At 41.5% G+C, this 21,339-nt stretch overlaps 1 protein-coding gene across 12 annotated transcripts in view; it reads left to right on the top strand.

Moving 5' to 3' along the window:
- Positions 1-1,279: 1,279 nt before the first annotated feature.
- The window catches only part of UBE3A (ubiquitin protein ligase E3A), a 54,430-nt gene continuing 34,370 nt past the window's right edge, over positions 1,280-21,339 (top strand). Inside the window, exons 1-5 of one of the 12 annotated variants that reach the window (XM_055701271.1) lie at positions 1,684-1,814; positions 11,302-11,369; positions 19,366-19,484; positions 20,109-20,189; positions 20,836-21,011. In XM_055701271.1, the coding sequence (XP_055557246.1) occupies positions 21,001-21,011 (11 nt within the window). In that variant the 5' untranslated portion in view covers positions 1,684-1,814; positions 11,302-11,369; positions 19,366-19,484; positions 20,109-20,189; positions 20,836-21,000. Of the gene's footprint in view, positions 1,376-1,683; positions 1,815-5,801; positions 5,892-11,301; positions 11,370-18,576; positions 18,724-19,365; positions 19,485-20,108; positions 20,190-20,835; positions 21,012-21,339 lie in introns of those variants that run through there. The other 11 variants (XM_055701266.1, XM_055701267.1, XM_055701272.1 and 8 more) reach the window with 11 other exon arrangements.

Raw genomic sequence — 21,339 nt, 5'->3', positions numbered from 1 at the left:
TTATCAACCTGCTTTCAATATTGACTAGCCAAAACACAAATTTTACTTTTGCTTTTAAAATCCCTAAAAAAGGCACGCTTGCAATGTATAGGCCTGGTCGTAGGCAGGGGAGGGAAAGAAATGACCCAAGAGGCAACGGAAGAATTTGTTGGGGCAGACGAGCCGGGCTTCGCGCAGGGCTGTGCAGGACCAGGGGGCTTCTTGCCCACGCTCAGGGCCCTGCTGCGTTCTGACCCTCCCAGCACCGCCAGCCAGTTCTGCCCTGGGTGCCCCCCAGGGTCTGGGCTTTGGGTAACACGGGGCTTTCAGTGACCTCAATTTATGCCGTGGTGGCCTCTGCCGCGGGCTGTGACAGTGAGGCCCTCCCTGCACCTCACTGCGAGCTGGCCTCCAGCTCCCACCCGGCCTGGCCTCCCCTCGCCTGCCAAGGGGCCCGGGGCGGCCAGGCCAGGCACTGCCTGTCCCCGTGTGCCTCGGCCAGCAGCAGCAGCAGCACCCAGCCACCGGCCGTCCCCCTTCCTGCACTCCCTCCCTGGCCCCCTGCCCAGATTAAACTTGATAAACCCTGGGCGGGCTGCCATGGGGCGTGCTGGCCAGGCCCAGCCTCGCAGGGCTTGGCGGTGGCGGGGGTTCGGTGGGGACCTCTCTGAGGGGCTTGGAGGAGGTGGTGGCAGCCGCTCTCCTCGCCGGCTGCAGCCATGGCCCGGTGCTGTGCTGTGGCGGCTGTGCCCCGTGCTTGCTTGGGCGGCAGAGCGCTGGGCGGCCTGTGGCTGGGCAAGCGGGTGCGGGGGCACATGTGCACATGCAAATGCATGTATGCACGCGCATGTGCGTACATGTATGCTGGCGCACCTGTTGTGCGTCAGGGTGCATGCATGTATGTGCATACTACATGCATGTGCATGCCTGGGTATATGCATGTGTGCGGACACATATGCCCGTGTACATCCCCTGGCCCGTATGCCTGGGTATGTGCACATGTGTGTGCGTACGTGCGCGCATCCGTACACTCGTGTATGTGCGCGCAGGCGCGCGCTCCCGGCGGCCCCGCGCGCCCCTGGAACGGCCGCGCGCCTTCACACCCCCAGCCCCAGCCCGTGCAGGAGCCCTCCCCCCCCCCCCCGGCAGCCTCCGCATGCTCAAACGCGGGCTCCGCCCCGTCCGCGCGTCACCACCCCGCGCACTGGGTTGCCCGCCGCTCCTTAGGGAGGGAAGCCCCGCCCCCATCCCATCGCCCTAATTGCCCTCTTCCAACATGGCGGCTCCCACCTCACGCGTGCAGGCACGCAGGCGCCGCCTCGGCCCCCTTCCGCCGGGCGCCGCGAGTGAAAAAGACAGGAAGGAACCGGTCCGGGAACTCTATGGTTTTCGCGCGGTGGGTAGCGTGGCGCAGCCGCCTCGTCCGCCCGCCCCCGCCCGCGGTGCACGCCGGGACACAGTGGGTCCTCCTTCCTGCCGCCCCACCCCCGCCCGCTGCGAGTCCTCCGAGCTTGCGCCGCGCCGATATCCGCGTTGCTCCCAAGATGGTGGCGCGGGGCTCGGGCTGAGAGCGAGTGAGTCCGCGAGAGGAGGCGCACCCGCGGGCCCGGCCTGCCCTCCGCCCCTGCGCGCCGCCCGCCTCGCCAGGCCTCTTGCCTCTCCCTTCCCCGCCCCTCCAGGCCGCGGCCCCGTCTCCTCCGCCCCGGGGCCCCGACGGCTCCGCTGGCGGCGGCAGCAGCAGCAGCAGCGGCAGCGCCTCCTCGCCTGCGGCGCGGCCCCCGCATGAGCCCGGGCGGCGGCGGGAGTGACTGGGAGCAGCAGGCCGTGGCGCCCAGGTCGGTAGGCGCTGCGCAGCGCCCGGCCCGAGGGAGGGCCGGGAGGGGGGATGGCGCCCGTCTCACGCCGGCCCTGAAGGGGAGGGAGCCGGGAGGTGGCCCTGCCCGCTTTCCTCCGCCGGGTGATCCCCCGGCTGGGGTGGGGAAGGCGGGCGGGAGGCTCCGGCGGCAGGGGTGCGTGGCCTCGGCGGCCCTCCCTCTCCTCCCCGTGAGGCACATGGCTGCGGGGCCGCCCCGCGCCTCCCCGTAAGCGGGAAGGCCGGGTGGCTCCGGGCTCTGCCCGCCCCTCGGGGGGACCGGGCTCGCTGGGCGACCTTGGGTGAACCCAGCCCGCCCCGGCCTCAGTTTCCCGTCTCGCCCGAGGGCGCAGCGGCGGTGCCCGCTCCGCGGGACTGCTGCGGGCACGGGGCACCGCGGTGCCTTCGGCATGGCCGGCTGTGGCAGTCGGGGAGGTACGGGTATGTGAAGCACTGCGAGGGTGTGTAACTAGTGCGCAAGGCCTGCTTAACAAAGTATGTTCACTTGTTCGTGTTTCTGAAGAGTTGGATCTGCTAACTCGTGAACTGGCGGCTTTGCTGGTAAATGTGACCTGGCGCTCCTGACTGCGCGGCTTCCTGGGTTTCAGTTTTAACCTGTACCTGCAGTGTTTCTGTGAAAGGAACTCTATGGGTTGTTGTGGTTCAGTCGATTTGTAAGTCGATGTCTAACATGACGTGATGTGGTCATTCAGAAGTTACTACTGCTTGGGAAACAAAACATATTCCACAGCTCTCCTCTAAGTGGCAAGAACCTGTAATCTATAGACTTGTAGTTACACTTTTTTTTTTTCTTCTTTCTTTCTTCAGCTAATGGAAATAGTTGTTTGTTTCCTTCTTCGTAACTGATGTTCTAATTCTGGGACAAAGCCTGTGACTTACACATCACTTCAGGGATGGTCCCTCTGTGTCTGTATGGAAACTTCCCTGCCTCAGTAGGAGTCAGTGCAAACCTGAGGCTCTGTGAGAATCAGCTTGTCAAATTACTTTTACCATGCCTCTCTACTGAAAAGTTCCTCAGTGAGGAATTGTACCTGATTTTAGCTTTGATTTCCAATGAAGTAAGACCTAAGTGATTGTATTGTCAGTTTATAATTTTTTTTGACTGGTTTGAAAGGGAGAGGTCTAAAAGACAAGATCAAGTTCCTAATTCATGCAGATAGCATCCAGTTAGAGATTCCCTGCTAAGGGAGAAGCTACACTCTTTAAGTTTAACTGCATTGTTAGACATTTATGACTGGGTGGGAGAATAATGGATGTGGTGAGAGGTTCCTCTTGATAAGAATGAAAACTGCTGGAAAATGGACTTTATGGTTCTCACAAACTGCTTGGTTTGGATGGTGGCACAATACCCTGTGCCCTTTCATCTTGGAAACAGTTGAAGGTGCTTTTTTTCCAAAAGCTGAAAATAACTGTGAAATTCAGAGTTTAACTAGCGCATTGAATTGAAAACATGAAATGTGCATTACCAGATTGCTATGGATATTTGATAGTTTTCCTCACATACATTTGTCTTCTAAAACAGATGCAGTTTGCAGTGGTTATGACTTGTCTTCATAACAATAATGTTCTGTCAATTCAATACAGGCAAACCTTGGAAGAAAAGCTAGACCACTGCTTAGGTTTACAGGGCTAAAAAGTGCCTTTAACTGAAATTATTTCTGCACAATATTACAGCTACTTCATGTCTCTTTTATGAATGCCTTCCATTCCACTCTAAGTGTTTGCTGTTTAATGTAGCATCTTTCATACTGGAATTAACAAGTTATTTTTCTGTTTACTGGAGTTGTTTGCTATTTCTCTCACTGGAGTATCCTGCGTATCTCCCAAGAATTTAGAAATAAAAGCACCAAGCTACTAGATGGCACAATAAATGCTTTGATTTGTTTGCGGTTTTTTAGGGGTATGGCTGTGTGACAAAAAAAAAAAAAAAAAAAAAAAAAACCAAAAACAAACGCAACCCAAACCAAACAAAAAACCCCAACAACAAATGAAAAAATGTCCTGAAGGAAAGGCAGGTTTGAAAAACCAGAGGTGGTTAACTTTTTCACAGCAGTGTGTTTCAAAGCCTAGATCTCTCAGTCCAGGTCCTCTTCAGGACTCTTAACATTGTGTGGGTTTGATCCCCTTTTTAACAGGAAATAAAAGTTTTAGTCTTTTTTTTTTTTTTTAATTACTGCCGCTGCTTAAAGACATATGCAAATGGTATGTCTTTTGTGAATCGAATTTAAAACTGTGTGTATATGTTAAAAACATCTAGGGATGTTCTCAGCTTGTTAAAAGTCCCTGTTAGAGCAACTTGAGATTGTCTGTGTTGTAATCCACTTGAGAAAATAAACAGGTTTGGGGTTTTTTTTTTTATTTAACTTCACTTTTTGTAGGAGAAAACTTGCTTTGGAAATATGAAATATGTACCTCAGTATAAAATCATACTTACTTCATTATCAATCTGTGCTTTAATCTGTTCTTCACTAGCTCTTTATGAATTCAGAGGTTCTGCTTAACCAAACCCATAACTGGGGCGGGGGGAGAGGAATATCTTTGAGTCAAGTTTTAGTAGTCATAAACATGTTTAATTGTGAACATGTTTAAGCATATAATATTTTTTATAAACAATAATTAGTGTAGTATATGATATGACAGCTATCATGCAATGAATTTAGTGTTTACTTTTTTGTAAATTTGCATCATCTTAGTTTTTGCTATGCAGGAATGTTATGTTAATTATTATTTCCCCTCTCCCCAGCTACTTTTGCTTTCAGTTTACTAACTGAATGTCCAGAGAGAACTCATCTTTGTTTTTTAAATGCAGGAAATGTCTTTCTCCCTCCCCACACCAGTGTATTTGTACACTGGAAGATAAAAGCCACTAACTCTTAAAAATAGAATGTGCAATTGAAGGACAAGGAGAGAAAATTCCTAAAGTATGTAGGCATATATCTCATTTCCAGTATCAATCTTTGTTTCTGGTACTGTGGGCCAGGTTTTTGCTTCACTTTAGTAAATGAATTGATATTGATTTTTAAACAAAGAAAGTATGTTTTACACATTTTCCTGAAGTAACCAGTATACTTAAGGTAGCTATGAGTTTTATCGAAAAGAGGTTTTGAAAGGGTTTCTGTCATTAATCAAATTCTGATTTGTACATGGAAGGAGAGGGGTAATACATTTGCTATCAGTTTGTAACATTTAGAATAGAATATTAACTTATTTTAGAAAATAAACTCCTCCCCACCCCTGGAGAGTGTTGTAAGCTTTGCAAAATAGTTGGTTCCCAGAGACGCAGCAATAAGCAAATTGCATGATTGAAGTGACTTTTGTCACCTTAAATACTTTGACCTTAACATTTACTGCATTAACTTCCTGTATTTATAAGCAGTGCCTGTCAGCCTCGGAAGGCTGTATTGCTCATGAATAAAAGTTTGGAAAAAAGCTGGTTCATATGAGTAGTACTGTGTGTAATGTAGCTGGTTCATTAGCAGAAAGCAAATACAGTGTAAAGGTAATAATTTGTAATGAAGCAACACTTCAGTAGCTATACCAGCTGGTGACATGTTTCTTCAGGAAAATAACCTCATAGGAGAAATATAAAATAGATAAAATCAAATAAAGTTGAGATCCAGAAACGTGTGAGCAAACAGCGCTTTAAATTGCTGTTTTTAAATAGCTCCACCTTCTTGTGGCTAGGACTGGCATAATTTATTGACAGAAAAACTTTTGGGTCGCAAGCTTACATTATAAATTAAATATTACTATAGTGTTCTGTCTCACAGAACTCTCATATTCTCTCTTACAAACAAATCTCTTAAAGGAAGCATTAACTACTTCTAATAGGTTGAGCTTGCTTTCCTGTATTATGCAAACTGAGGAATGGAGGAGGGGGGTGGAAGTCAGTCTTTACAGATCCTTTTTCTGTTACCATCCTGCATGGTTCTTTACCCATGTTTTACAGAGTGGTGAAGAATTAGGAGAAGCTGCAGTTGTTCAGCTGAGTGGAACTAAATGGGTGGCTTCCCTCTGGACCCTCACTTCACTGTCTTCGGTAAGAGGGGTGACCTTTTGAAGCAACTTGCATTTCCTTAGAACAGGGGTATGTGTGTGTTAAGAGAAGCTTCTAGTTAGCAAAGCAGAGGATTGGACTTTTTCTTTTCTGGATTTTTTTTTATTATTCTGCTGGCTTGGAAAGGATATTCACAGTATGTGGCTGATCATAACTTTGGATCAAAAAGCATTATTATTTGCATCCATCCAAATAGCTTTAAAAACATGCTCGGTCTTCATATACTTTACCTTTGGAAATCATGCTTATGTCATATGTCAACAGTGGAACTGTCCCAGAGGTGCATTACAGTGGTGATGGTTTAGCCCAAACTCAAACTGATCTACCAGCTGGCTGCTTGATATGGACGGTACTACTTTTTGTTTTTTCATAGAATCATGGAATAGCATGGGTTGGAAGGGACCATTGAAGGTCATCTATTCCAACCCCCCTGCAGTGAGCAGGAGCATCTTCAACTAGATCAGGTTGATCCAGAGCCTTGTCCAACTTGACCTTGAGTGTTTCCAGGCCTGGGGCATCTACCGCTTCTCTGGACAGCCTGTTACAGTGTTTTGCCACCCTCATTGTAAGAAATTTCTTTGTTATGTCTAGTCTAAATCTACCCTTTTTTAGTTTAAAACCATTACCCCTTGTCCTGTTGCAACAGGCCCTGCTATAAAGTTTATCCCCATCTTTCTCTGTTCCCCCTTTAAATACTGAAAGGCTGCAATCAGGTCTCCCCAGAGCCTTCTCCAGGCTGAATAACCCCAACTGTCTCAGCCTTTCCTTGCAGGAGAGGTGGTCCATCCCTCTCATAGTTTTTGTGGCCCTCCTTGACCTGCTCCAACAAGTCCATCCATGTCTTTCCAGTGCCGGGAGCCCCACAGCTGGATGCAGCACTCCTGGTGGGGTCTCACCAGAGCAGAGCAGAGGGGCAGAATCACCTCCCTCAACCTGCTGGCCACACTGCTTTTGATGCAGCCCAGTATATATATGGTTGGGCTTCTGCGCTGTGAGTGCACATTGTTGTCTCGTGTCCAGTTTTTCACCCACCAGTACCCCCAAGTCTTTCTCTGCAGGGCTGCTCTCAATCCCTTCATTGCCCAGCCTGTATAGATACTGGGGGTTGCCCTGACCCAGGTGCAGGACCTTGCACTTGGCCTTGTTGAACCTCATGAGGTTCACATGGGCCCACTTCTCGACCTTGTGCAGGTCCCTTTGGATGGCATCCTGTCCCTCAGCCATGTCAACCACAGCAGAAGATACTGAACATTACTGGTCCTAATACAGACCCCTGAGGGACACCACTTGTCACCGATTTCCATCTGCACATTGAGCTGTTAACCACTACCCTCTGAATGCAACCATCCAACCAATTCCTCATCCACTGAATAGCCCACCCATCAAATCCACATCTCTCCAATTTAGAGAGAAGGATATTGTGTGTGACTGTGTCAAAAGCCTTACAAAAGTCCAGGTAGATTACATCTCTGGCTTTTCCCTTGTCCATTTATGTAGTCACTCCATTGTAAAAGGCCACAAAGTTGGTCAAGCAAGACTAGCCCTTGGTGAAGCCATGCTGGATGTCTTGAATCACCTCCCTGTCCTCCATGTGCAATACTTGTATGACATAATTTCAAAGCTGTGACCTAAGTAAGACAAAACTAAAGTGTACCAAAACCTGTAAGGTACATTGTCTCAGTTTGAAACCCAGTTGGTCTTGCTGGGCCTCGCATCAGCCAGTGGGATCACAAGCAGAAAACTGTGGAACCTGTATTTGGGTTTGGTAGTTGTTGCATAATTTGTTGGCAGGGATTAGTCCACATCATCTGCTTTTCACTCTGGTGTCCTGTGGGGACTGTGGCAGGACTTCTGCTGTCTTGACCAACCTAGATTTTCAGGAGCGAAGCTAGTTCTTTGTCTTTCCTTCATAGAAGAGACCACACTTCTGCTCCCTTTGGTGGACCCCTTTTTGGACTTGTTGATAATCATTACACCAAAGAAATCGGTGAAATCAGGAGATTAGAATGACAAATAAACACCTCCTCTCCCTTACCTTAAGGAGCTGTGTGCAGGGGAGCCTCAAGAGCTATCTAACATGTTGCCAAGCTTGCACGGTGCTGAGGGATGCCAGACTTGTCCAGGCAGCCAGGCTCTGGCACTGCTTGTGTGCTCCTGCTCTGGTATGCTCTGGGACCCAGGTTGCAGCAGCTGCGGTTCAGCAGGCTTGGGGTGTTAGAGCGTGGTGGTGTGACTCTTAAAGCAGCTGAACTTCTAAAATGGGCTGCAGGTCAAAATATTTCAGGAAATGCTGTCATAGTTGTAGATGAGTTTTTTTCTTTTGCATTATGGTTATTCATGTGTTTGAGCTGATTACTTCAATGCCTAAAATATTTTGATTTTAAAGTATCATGTTTTTTGTTATCTTAAAAGAGTTCAAAAACTCTTATAAAGCTAGATAATACTGAGGAGGTCTATCGCTACTTCCAATATGTTTTCATCTTTTATTTGTATAGCCTTATATTCAGATAATGATTCAGACAATGATTTTTGTTTGGAATTGTGGTTTAGTATGTGTATATAGTCTATGTTATTTTTAGAAAGTCCAAGGTATACTAGCATCTAGGTGTGTTTCAGCTGTTGTAGCAAAACTTAGTCTGTTGTGGACCATAGAAATACATACTTATAGTCCACACAACCTGCAAGTCCCATCAGAGGTCAAGGGCACAGGAGGATGCTTCACTTTCACAGAAAATAGTGGTGTTTCTTGGTGGCATTGGTTGAGCCCTTTACATTGTAAGGTGATGATAAATATTCCATTTGCATGGTTCCTATGACCTGAATATCTTATTGAAAGAAGGCTGTTTGTGAATAGTTGTTGTTTATTTGGCTAATGTTGTTAGATAAAAATGTCAGTTGTGGAAGAAAATTATTCTCATTTGAAAGTATGTTAACAATCTATTTTCTGCTCCTGTGTTGTGACAGTTCTTGGAAAAAAAAAAAGTGGGAAACATTGTTTAAGCACCTGATAGGGGTGATTTCATGATGCCTTTCATCAAGCCAGACATAAGAGTTGCAGAGTATTTTCTGTGATCTATAATTAATTTCTTTAATATTTCGCAGTTTTGTTTGCTGCCGTTTTGTTAATTCAGTGGCTTACCATCTTTGCTAACATCATTGTGTGCCTTGAAGTCTCTTCCTTGTTGAAAATGTATGACACTGTTGTAAACAAGCAGCTCTTGACTCTGGTCATGTGGCAGATCAAGATTTCTTTAGGTTGAGTGGAAGCAATAGTGTTAGCCATGCTTTTAGTCATATTTGCCATTTGCATTTTTTTTAGGCAGATGTGGCTTAATGCTAATAAGTATACTAAAGGTGAATGTGAAAGCACATCTGACTTCATGAAATTATTTTCATTCCTTTTAGACATGCATTACAAATTTTTGTATTGCATGCTGGTGGTTGTGTAGCCTTTGAGCAAATTTTTTTAGTAGACTGCAGAACTCCTGCTCTGCCTTGGTGGTAGCTGTTGGGGGAGGACTGAGTAAAGAGAACTGGAAGTCTGGGAGCCTCAGTTCTGTGCTGTTGGGATTTCTTGCTTTTCTGCTGTTAGGTACATGTTATCAAGCGAGACCCTTGTCTCCATCTCCTCCAACTATGGTCTTGTTTCTTCTGTAAATTGTACTGTCTTAAACTGCATAGCTTCAGTTATGTTGAGAACCTTTGTTTTCACTTCTCCTATTGCTGGGCAGTAGTCTTAAGATCCCAGATGGATGTGTTTGTTTGATAGATACTTTTTCATGCTGTACTTTGTGTTCTGCTCGTACTCTGTGCATAGTGAATGCTGGAGCTTTTGCACCTTAGGAGAGAGTGAGTGAATTTCATAGAGATGACATTGCTCTATGTGTGTACATGAACAAATATATATGTTGGAGTTTAAGCTAGAAGCTCTGTGATACAAGCTGTGAAATTGGTCACATTGCCAGAATACTTTCAACTGAGTTTGCCTAATGGCATCATTGTGAATGAAGAATTATTCTTTAGTAGAATATAAGGTAGATATTCTGTATTTCTGTTGTTGGTGTGGAGTAGAAGTGCCACCTCCACATAGGAAAATCAGTTACTGTCTCATTGTTCAGATAAACTTATTCTTTTTCTTCTTCTGAATGGTAGTAAAGCTTTATTAACACAGTTGCATAACATTAACTCATTAATCCTAATTGTACATAAATCCACATAATTACCATAATTGTTTGTTGAAATAGCAATCTTGTTTCATGAAACAGGTAGGGTGCCCTAATTAACTTTTTTCTTTAAATAAAAAAAATTGTGTACGGACTGCTAGTGCTTTAGAGCTTTACTGGCATGACTGATGACTGTCAGTCCAGGATCACCCCATTTCACATCCCTGATAAAGAATTGGGCCTTTGGTATTGGATGGGTTCTCTGTGGTTTGACATCTTTTAAGAAAAACCTGAATGTACTCTTAAGGTAACCAAATCAGGGTTTCCTTGATGGGAACTTTGATCTATATTGGAGATAAGCCTAAATCAGCTATTTGCTCTTAATAGAGTTTTAGAACCAAGAAACTTAAGTATTAAATCTTCACAGTACTGGAAATGTGGTAGTCTGTACAAATGAGTAACTCTTTGGAAAGTAATTACTAGATTTCTTTAGTTATATGCCTATATGCCCATTTGTCACTTTTTCCCCATGAAATTTATTGTGCTTTTACGTATTTGTTGAAAACATTTTGAAGTCAGTTTTAGTTGTGTGTCTCTTGTTAATTATGGCTTTCCTGAAAATGAACAATTTCTAGAAAAAACTTACCAAACTCTAGCAATTTTGTGCAGCCAGGACAAAGATGTAAAGATGTGGTTCTGTCTGTGACTTCTTTTCAGTGTTGGGTGTGGGTTTTTTCTAATTATAAATACAAATTCTTAAAAAAAAAAAAAAGGGGTGGGAGGTGGGGAGGGGAAGGAGAAACCTTGCCAAAATCTTCAAGATAAAGGAAATGGACATTTGTAAGGAACTGGATGAATGGAATTGTAAAACTATTGCATCGCTACAGAGGAAAGAATAAGGAACATTGTGTGTATGGACTTGCTGCTTTCGTAGTTTCCCTGACATACTAAGTATTTTCTGATGTGGTTTTTATGGGAAGTATGACTTAATTTGGGAAGTCATGTGGTTTAGTTTTAGGTAGTCCTGCGAGGAGCAGGGCGTTGCAGTCGGTGATCCTTATGGGTGCCTTCCAACTTGAGATATTCTGTGATTAAGTATGTTTCCTTTAGTTGCAAACTTGTGACTAGTTGGATGGCCATTCTTGATTGTATTGTTTTGAAGATGTATTGAGCTTCAGATTGGTATGGAGTGTAGTGCAAAAACTGAAATGTAATGTTTTGCATTATAGGTACAAGAACTGTAGAAGTCCATTTTAGAATTTGAAAGGACAAGTTTCTGAAGCTCTGGAAAGATATGGTATGTTTATGTTTTCACTTATATTGTGTGTATGCTAATAATTATACTTTTGTTCCCTGATTTAAAAAAAAAAAAAAGTTGAAAATAAATCCAGGAAGAGAAGAAACACACGTTCATTTTCCCCCATTTCTTTTGACTGTGGTCTTTTACTTAGGCATAGTTGTCTAGAAAACTGAGTTATTTAATTTCTTTTTCTCATAGTGAAAATAAATACTGATGATACACCATTGATGAATTCCCTTTTAATTTGTTTTACAGTTGCAAACAAACTCAGTTTCACCATCCATCTATTTCTTCATGGATTACATAAGAATTGGTGCTCTTTCTGAAAGTTTGGGGCGGTGGGCATATATGCTTATATATGCTTATAAATATGCTACTGAGCATATTTATAGTGAGGCTCATACAGTTTTTAGGTATGACTTGAAAAGTAAGTTCAGAGCTACTAGAAGACTTAAGCAAACATCAGTGTAAGTCAAACTTGCAAATTGGAATCTTAGGAAATACAGAAGTGGAACCTTCATTACCAGTGCCAACATGAGCATGTGGTATCTCTTTTTGTCTAGGCTCTTAAATGTCCAGCCAGCTTAAAAGTATGTACATGTATTACAGCAAGGTTGGAACCTTAACTTGTAGTTATTTTAATTTCTGTTTTCTAAGTTTATTCTGCTATAGTCCTGTGGAGAGATACGTGGTAGTATGGAACAGCTGCACCACTCTAATGTTGCTTAAGTTCTGTGGTTCTGCAACTTGTTACACAGAGAATTTTTGAAACTTTATGCATTGCTGCATTCAGGAAAAAAATATGTATAAGTACATTTTTCAACCATATTAAATAGGTCTGTTAATGCATATATAAAATTGTATGTAGTTCAACAACTGCTTCTAAGCTATGTGTGTACTTTCTTGTTTAAACACTTAAAATGTGGGGAAGAACTCATAACTGCAGAAAAAGAATTTTATATGCTGTAGGTTTATGTCTAGATTTTTCTTTTGAAGATACTTAACATATTTGAAGTTTTGAAATCTCAACCTTGCATAAGGCTGTCTTTTTTTTTCTTGGTTAAGTTCTGTTTTGTAGGAAGCTATAGACAGGAGATAAAATGACTGATTCTAAGCTGAAACATTAAATATAGTGTGTGCTAATTAAAAACTGTAAATCTCTTGAAGATATAGTGTTACGTTATCACAATCCAGATGTTCCTGAGAGAATTGTATAGATTGGTCCTTTACTCTAGCAGGCATCTGGCAGGTAGCGTATATTCAATTTTGTACCCACAGCACCACTGGGACCACCCACCTGCTTCTTGCTCTTCAGTGTCAATACCAGTTGTGTATATGATGGCTCTTCAAACTGAAGCCATTATTTCTGCTGGCTGCTTTTTTTTTTTTTAATGTTTAACCACTTCCCACTGTATGCATAATCTTTGTAAGGGTATGCACTTCATAAATTGACAAAGAATTCCCCTCTAATCCCCCACAACTTGTGAGTAATAAATACTAATGGAACATCAGAAAAGCTGAATGTTATGCTACAGGATTGCATGATCGCTTGGTCTTAATATAAACTGCATATAAACAAATGCTGAAGAACTTGGTGAACAGCAATATACTTTACGTGGAAGGCTGCATGAAAGATGGGTGGCAAAAGAAAGCAAATAACAAAGCATAAGTAAAAAGATGGATGGAATAAAAGTTTAAATATTAAAGCTGAAGTGAAGCTGTAAAACTTACCTGTTTGGAAAATAACTTGATACCTAGCCAGTAAAAGGAGAGCTACTAAAGGAAATTTAAATAGATGATTGGATTTCACTCCAGATGTAGGAGGGGCTTTCCATTCATAACTGCACATCGCTTTGGAGGGAGCCTAAAGTAGCAGGCATGACTGAGATAGAAACAAGTGGTTCAGCTGGAAAAAATAAGGAGTATGTGTAGTGGAAGAAAAATGAGTTGTGGTTAAAGGGAAAAATGCAGAAGCTAAAGATAATTTCAGGCTTTCCCCTTTTTACAAAGGTGAAGAAAGTACCTCTATGATCTGCTGAAATATCAAACTGAAAACAAATGTTGAAGGAAAAAAATCTGTGTTCAGAGTTGTGGGGGCAGTTGTAGAAAATGAGAATTACACATTGGCCTTTAGCTTTGGGGTGAGGGGAGAGAATGGGAGTGAACAGTAGACCTTTTTCTCTTGCTTTGATTTGTGAAATATTAACATCAATGCAAATTGATACGTTGTATCAAAAAGTATACGGATATTATAGGGTGAAGCTTTTAAAATCTGTAGTTGATCTCTTTATATTCCAATGCACTATAGTCTACCTTTATTAAAGTCAGTAACTTGTGTTTTTACTGGAGTATGAATTCTAGAATGGCATCAGCTTTGATTTGAAGATATAAGCAAATTCAGATCCCCACCCCAGATAACTGACTCAAGTGTTAATTGATCTCACTACCCTGCATGTTTTTGTTCCTACTCTAATTTGTATTGGTCAGCCTTCAGTTTCTAGTCATGTGAGGGTTTCATATGCTTGCTTTTAATTGGAAGATCTTTTTTATGTATTTCTGTGCTATGAGAGGACTTAGTTTCTTCCCATATCCATATTGATTAGCTTGAATAACTTGGAACTGTTTCCGTTATCTAGTCACAAGGCACTCTCTATCTTCATGCTGTCTTTGTGGCTCTTTTCTGCTACTTCTGGAACATTTTTGAAGAATAGCAAATACTTGGAGAACTGGGCTTAAGTTTTGAATATGTCTGATGTATTTTGTGCAGATGAACAGACACCTTTCCAGGAACCCTTCATGAGTCATATCTGTTGTCCTAGCTGTAATAACTGGGACCATGTGTGCATTTGCTCATCAGTTGTGACTGCCTTAGTCACTTTAGGTTGGCATTTTCCGGGATAGAACCCAATTCCTTTGGTCTTCTAACTATGTAATTTTGTATTTATCGGTATTAGTTGAATGGTTTGGTTTACCAGGCAGTGGGAGAAGAAATCATATAGATGTCTTACTACAGTTTTTTTGCAGCTTTTTGGGAATTTATTTTATCAGGTTTTATTAGTGGCTGGTTTATTTTCCTTTAGGATAGTTGATAATTCAACCTGGTATTAGCTGCATGAAGAAAACTTCTGGAATCTTACGTCTTTTCACATTTTCTGTGTTGGAAACAGCGTGCAGTCAACAAAAGTAATTGATGTTTCCAACCATATCAAGAAATTAAGTCTCAAACATGCCTATTAATATATTTTTTTTTCTACAAGTGACAGTTGAGATTGAGCTTGGGGATTTGGTGAATATTCTATAGTTTCTTCCAGGACACTTCAATCAATCTTATGTTATAAAAGGACAGTTTTCTTATTAGTTGTTGGTTCCTTGTTTGAAGTAGTAAGCTAGCTAGGGTAGTCCTGAGGGCACCTCTTACTGTATAGATGATGACTGTTTCATCATGGCGCTCAAAGTCATTCTGGAAACAGATCAGATTCATTCTTGGGGGATTCAGAGGGATTCTTCAGAAAACATACAAAGGTTTCTTCTTGGGGATGGTTATTTTTGATTAAGCAACTCAAATTCTGGCACTGAAAGGTAAGGAAGATCATGTACTACTTTGTACAGGTGAATCACCTTGTTTTCATTAGATCATCTGTCAACAAGAGAATCTTAAAAAAATTTGGATCAAGGATTACTCAAGTGTATACTTAAAATTCTTTTGTAAAGGAAACTTAAATTCTTACAAATACCACCTCCCAGGGTAAACCATCCTACAGTCAGGTCAGTAAGTTGTTTAGTTTAAATAAAAGTGTTCTTCCTCTCAGGGATCTTCCTAGACCTCACATCCTGGGTGTTAACTGCCAGATTGCTGTGCTGTCACAGAAAATGAACATCAAATAATGCAGAGAAAGTGATAAGGTATATGAAATCCATGTAAGTGACAACTTTCGATTAAGTGATTTGTAGCTGGAATTTTTTTGGCTTTATTTTTCATTGTTTACGAATAGGTACTTACATTCTCCATGGTATGGCTTTAGGTTCTGTATGTTGAAGCCGAGGACCTCTTCTTGGCTCATGTTTGTGATTGCAGACTTTCAAGATTAAATGAAATATGCAAAGAGAAGATCTCATCAGGCTATGCCACAAAGTTGCTTTTAGTCCCTTTTGATGCATCTGAACTTGGTTTCTGACTTCTTATTCTTCCAGTCATTTATTATTTATTTTCCCCCTCTTTTTGAGTCAATAAGAACATTTTTTTTTTTTTTCAGAAAATCTGCACTTTTTCCATCTTGGAGAAATGACTGTTGTCTCACACTACTGCATAAATGTTATTTATCCTGTTGCCTTTCCATGAGGGTTGCTCCAAACCATGCAAGGTTCTTCAGGTACATGGTGTGAAGGCACGGATCTTGTCTATTGTCTTGCAAATTACAACGGGTTGTTGTAGTCCTGGTTGAAGCTACCTCTTCTAAGTAGTCACTAGGCAGCTATAGATGTGTCTATACTGGAGCCTGCCCAGTCCCAAAGAGTCTAGCAGCCATCTCTGGTTTCTCAGACATACTCCAAAGGCACAAACCTTGTTTGATACCTTCAGCTGCTATGTGTGTCTGTGAAAGCCTAAACTGTAAGCCATGATAATCATGACAGTGAAGACCAGAGAAATCTGAGTGATAAGAATAAATGTCTGTTCTGATGCTGCTGTTCCTACCCTGTAAAAAGTAAGTTCTACCCAGAGATTATTTTTTTGTAAGCAGTTGGTTTAGGTCAGTTTCCTATTCTTCATAATGCCCTTCATGATTTTAGCATATTCATCAGTGTAGTTTCCCTTTCCTGATCAAGTAGTGTTCTTTGACTCTTAGACCAGTCTTTTTTTCTGCCTTGTTTGGATCCAGCAGTCAAAATGTTGTTCAAACTAGATTCAGGATAAGGTATCTTTGATGGCAGTCTCCTTCACTACTCACCCCATGTTTCAACATGCTGGTCTCTTTACCAGCAGACAGTACTCTGCTGATGGGTGAATGAGTAAGGTTTTAGAAAAACTAATTCTTTCATCTGTGCTAGGGAATCCTTGCCAATCGTATTCTGTCCCACAGGAGTGGTGGCAAGGATAGATGGGGAAAGTAGTACAAAGCGATAGAAGGGGGAAATGATTCATTAAGATTTCTTGCGTCTGGATTATTGAAAATAGCATGAGATTTTTAGACCGTAGTACCATAAATCTAGCTTTAAGGTATCCTGTAATGGATTAGAAGTGCTGCAACTACAGAATTCAAAGCTCTAATTCACAATATATTAAATATGTAGAGGCAAATTTCACTGCAAAACTTAAATCAGTTAAATTCAGCTTGGTGAGATTCATACCAGTTGGGATACTGCCTCTCTTCATGGAGCTGCTGTAGGTACTATGGTGGTGTGGTAAATCTGATTAACAAAGTTGGATCTATGTCAGGCCTGGGCACAAATGTGTCTTGGCCAAGATTGTGGACTGCCACCTCAGAGCGTATTATTTAACATTATAAAATCTGATGTTTTTTTAATCCAGCACCGATACTTCATGCATTCCTTCACTGTTGACAATCCCGTTCATGACTTCTCCCACATGAAACAGCCTCAGGAAAACCCTGTTTTACGAAGGTTGCTGTCAGCCTGTTGTTCTAACATGCTTCCATTTGAATTGAAGACTACTGTAATTAGCTTTTGCCTGTGGTCTGGGTGATACAAGTCTAGGGAGGGAGTGATTGATTTGGTATCCAGAACATGAACTGATACTTCCAGCAGTCAAACAGAATGTGGATTTCCCAACCACTGAGGCCTTAGAGGCTACACCCCTGTCCTTCTTGACCAGCATGCTAAAAGTTACTTCGGTAAAGCGCTAGAAGTGGTGTTAATTTCTAAATGCACTTTTACAGAGCCATTTCACATGAGTTCAGAAAGCAGCAAGAATTTAGGTTTAACTTTAGAAGAAAGCACTGCCTTAGAATAGGTATCTGTTTCTTTAAAGCTGAGACTTGCCTGAAAGTGGGCATTGTCAGGTCTCAATCAGAATGCCATAAGCAGTGTTTTAAGGCTTCTTAGTTTTGCATCAGCGTCTTGGTTTTTGCTGTTTGCTTTTCTGTAGAGCTGATGGTCAGCAAATACTAATTTGAAAATCTTTACCCTGTTTGTCACTTAATGTTGACAGATGAGGAACCTTTTCAACTGACTTTTATTCATTGTACTGTGTTTCTGGCATTGACTTGTTAAACTTTGATAGTTTACACCTGCAAAACATAGGTACTAGAGAACCTCTGTTTTGTTTCATAGGTTTTTGGTAATCTGCTTTTTTTTTTTACTTTCCATATCTCAACTGTACTTGTGTTTAGATGAGAAGACTCAAATATTACTGCTGTTAAAATAATTAAATGGCACTTCTCCTGCCTTGAGGAATATACCCAATAAAACTGAAAAGCATCATTCCACAACTACTACAAAATTTATTCTGTTGCAGAGTTTGTAGCATGATGGCAAATTGTAGTAAAAGGACAGAAGTCAGCAGCTTTTCTGACCAACTTTAGAAAATAAAGGGCTTTGCTTCCCTATTAGTGATTTTGTATCTATAACAAGTCAAGAGATACAAATTAGCATTAAAAATGCTTGATTCCTCAACAAACCTAAGACCTTTTGTAATAGATTGAACTGAAGCATGAAAGCTTTTGTGGCTGAAACATTTATAACTATCTGTGCTTCTCTTGGCGTTTGTATCAAGCTGTTGTGACTGTGGGTGTTGTAGAGACCTGCGGGTGTGCCCTCAGTAGCTCACTAGCCTTTTTGCACCCTGCTTCTGTATGAGGCTTCTGCTGCATGGCAACAAATGTGAGGCTTCATCTGGGTTAGAGCTGCAGGAATAAACTTACCAAATACTGCACAGAGGTCTGTCTTCATAGCTACCTGCTGTTTAGAGAAAGTTAGATAACTTTTTTTATTCACCAAATACAGTAATAACACTTCAATTGTAATCAAAACTTTATGTTAACAAGAAGTGAATAACGCTGTTTGTGATCTGACTGTCCATCAGGCCGTTTTTCTTTACAAACTTTGTCCAGTGCACCTAGGAGCTTGGGTGGGAGAGAGAATGGGGTGAGTTGAGTGTTGAGGGTTATGTTTGGGAATATTTTATCAGTTAACTTTAGTTTAGAGTAGATAATAGCAGTAGGTAAGAGACTAACTGGTTCCTTTTCAGCCATGGAAGTAATCAGCTGGGGTGGTCCCAGGGCGCTCTGGGCAGGAGTATTGCTGAGTGATCATTGGCTGCCACCTGCGTGACAAAGTAAAGGACCAACCCTTCAATTTATACCGGTGGAGCCAGATCACGGGAAACAATTGACAGGTAAAATACACTTTTGAAAATTTAAGGGAGAGGAGAGAGTACATGTGGCGTGAATGGAGCAAAGAACCTAAAAGTTTGGCCACAGGTGGCAAAGATTGCTCCTTTGAAACTTTCACATGGCTTTAGCTTGCTTCGTTTTGGGGAGGGGCATACAGCAAAGTGCAAGTTACATGTTGCTCCCCTGGGAACACAGAGCCTCATTAGGAACCAATATTGAGTTGTAACAGGGAAACAACTAATGGAATTTTATTTTATTTAGAAATTACAGTTTATATTTATGCACATGCTTCCAAATCTTTGAATGCTTGATTTTGGGTGCTTTCTACTGGTCCAAGAGATGGGGTTTGGTTTTGGGAGGGGTTTTTGAGGCTAAAAATAAGTTAATGAATTTTCAAGTTCACCAGTTGAATGTACTGGTTAGTTACTCTAAAAACTTACTTTAGTAAGTAGTTCTGCTTGTTAGTTACTCTATAAATCTTAGAATGTCATTCAAAAATGAATGAATTTTTGTGCAGTAGGTCTTAATCTTGCAGATAAAACAATGTGTAGCATCAATATTGTTCTTGTGTTTTATGATGTTTTAGTGAACTAGCTGAAAATAACTTGTAAGGACTTTTAACTGAATTATTTTTACTTATTTAGAGTTGTTAAGCTTATGCTTAGCCCAGCGTGATACAGGACTGGTGTGACAACTCATTTTTAATCAGTGACTCAAAATTGTGATCACCCTGATGTCACCGAATGGCCACAGCTTGTAAAAGGTAAGCATACGCTTATGTTGTTTCTCAGGATCCTTTTTAGTATATTGTTTATTTTTAAAGTATTTCATTCTGTATGACCTGAAGTGAATTCCATAAGTATTATTAAGGTATATTGTTTATTTAAGATAAGTCAGCTGGCAAAGTTGACTTACCCTCTTGCTTAGAGTTATTTCAAAGCTTACTTACTTGCCTGCTTTTAAAATATGAGCACGGTGGTGGTCCATGGTATCCCTCCTAAGAGCAATGCTATATCTCTTAAGCCTCTGGTGGTTTTTACTGTCATACTGCAATTCTGTATAAATTGTTTAGCATACTTACTGAAGCAAATTGTTAAATTTTTTGGAGTATTTGTCCAGGAGGCTTGATGACATTAAAATTTGTAGGCTTGCATATCTTTACTTTTCTCTCCTAGGGAGGTACAGTGGGGGTAAAAAGGAGTGGCTTGCAGAATGGAGAAGTTGCTCCCTGTGTTACTGGAAGTGAGCCACCATTTGAATTTGCTAGCTCATACTGCAGTATTCAGATTAGCTGGTGTCTTGTGATCAGTATCTATGATTAATTCAAAGCTGAAATTTATAAGAGCATTTGCTCTGAGATTTTCTCTGAACGGAACTCTTGTTTCAGATTTTAGGCGTGATGAAAGGATGTCTTGCCATACTGTATAGTTGCTTTTCAGTACTGTTGCCTGCTCAGAGGAATAACAAGGTATCTTGTTTGTAAACAATTGGGCACTGCAGAGTAAATAGCTTCTCAACAAGCAATTACAATTCCTGTAATTAGATTGATCTTTCACATTGTTTCCATGAGTACTAAAAGCTCATTTTATTTAATGCTTACATTGTCATCTGAGACCTTTTAAAATACGGTTAATAAGTGCAGTAAAAGTTCTGCAAATCATAGTTATTTTAGGTCAGCTTCTGTTGTAAAAAACAATATGCTGAAGGAATTTGATCCCTGTTTTCAGCAGAACGACTTACCTTAGAGGACCAAACCTTTTTTTGACTTAGCTAAGTTTTATTTTTTCTGAACCTTCCTGAAACTTGTTCTTACATTGTCTTGTAGAAGAAACCTTATTTGCAGAATAGCATGTACAGAGCTGCAGTGTCTGTTCAAAGCCCAGATAAAACTCACACAAATGATAAGGACAGGAAAATATTTTGGATATACTGATAGCTGTGTTTACGTGTCTGTACTGCAGATCACTAGGCTACCTTTTTTACATGCTAAGTTTAGATGCCAGTCTGCTCTTTTTCTGTAAATTTTCATACTGCTGTGTATTTTAAAGGCTCAAAGTGATTAATACTCTTGATGTTTTTGTTTTAACACTGCTATTTCACTTGTATTTTCACAGCAACTTAAAGCACTAGTCTTACCCAAAGCTTCATTGTGTTGTATTTCCTATGGCTAAAAGAAAGATAGCAACCGCCTCAAACTTCCAAGCTCTTTGCTCAGTTTCTGAAGTCCTGGATGTGAATAGTGGAGCTAGCCAGTATGAATGTAAACACTCTTCTTTCCAATGCTCCTCAGGTTGTATGGCTTCTAGCACTTACATGTTTGGGTGAATAATTAGGGGAAAAAAAAAAAAGGTTCTTTTCTTTCTAAGTATCTAGTGATTTGGTTTGGTCACTAGAGTTGAAGGGAAATGAGATTTTGATTTGTTTTGCTGTTGAGCATTATTTTTGTCAGCAACTATCTAATCAGTCTTTAATGAGTAAGGAAAGCATCATTTGGAGGGAGTAAATAGATGCCAGATTTTGAGACTGGGTAGTTTTTCTGTTAGGCAGGTATTTGCGTTTTAAGCATGAGTATAAAGTTAGTTTGATAGTAAGTTGAGTTCTGTCCCTAGTGTCAGTTG

Source organism: Falco cherrug, chromosome 2 (genome assembly GCF_023634085.1).
Source record: "Falco cherrug isolate bFalChe1 chromosome 2, bFalChe1.pri, whole genome shotgun sequence".
NCBI classification, from domain to species: Eukaryota; Metazoa; Chordata; class Aves; order Falconiformes; family Falconidae; genus Falco; species Falco cherrug.
Note: the sequence above shows the minus strand (reverse complement) of the source record. Positions and strands in the feature narration are given on the sequence as shown.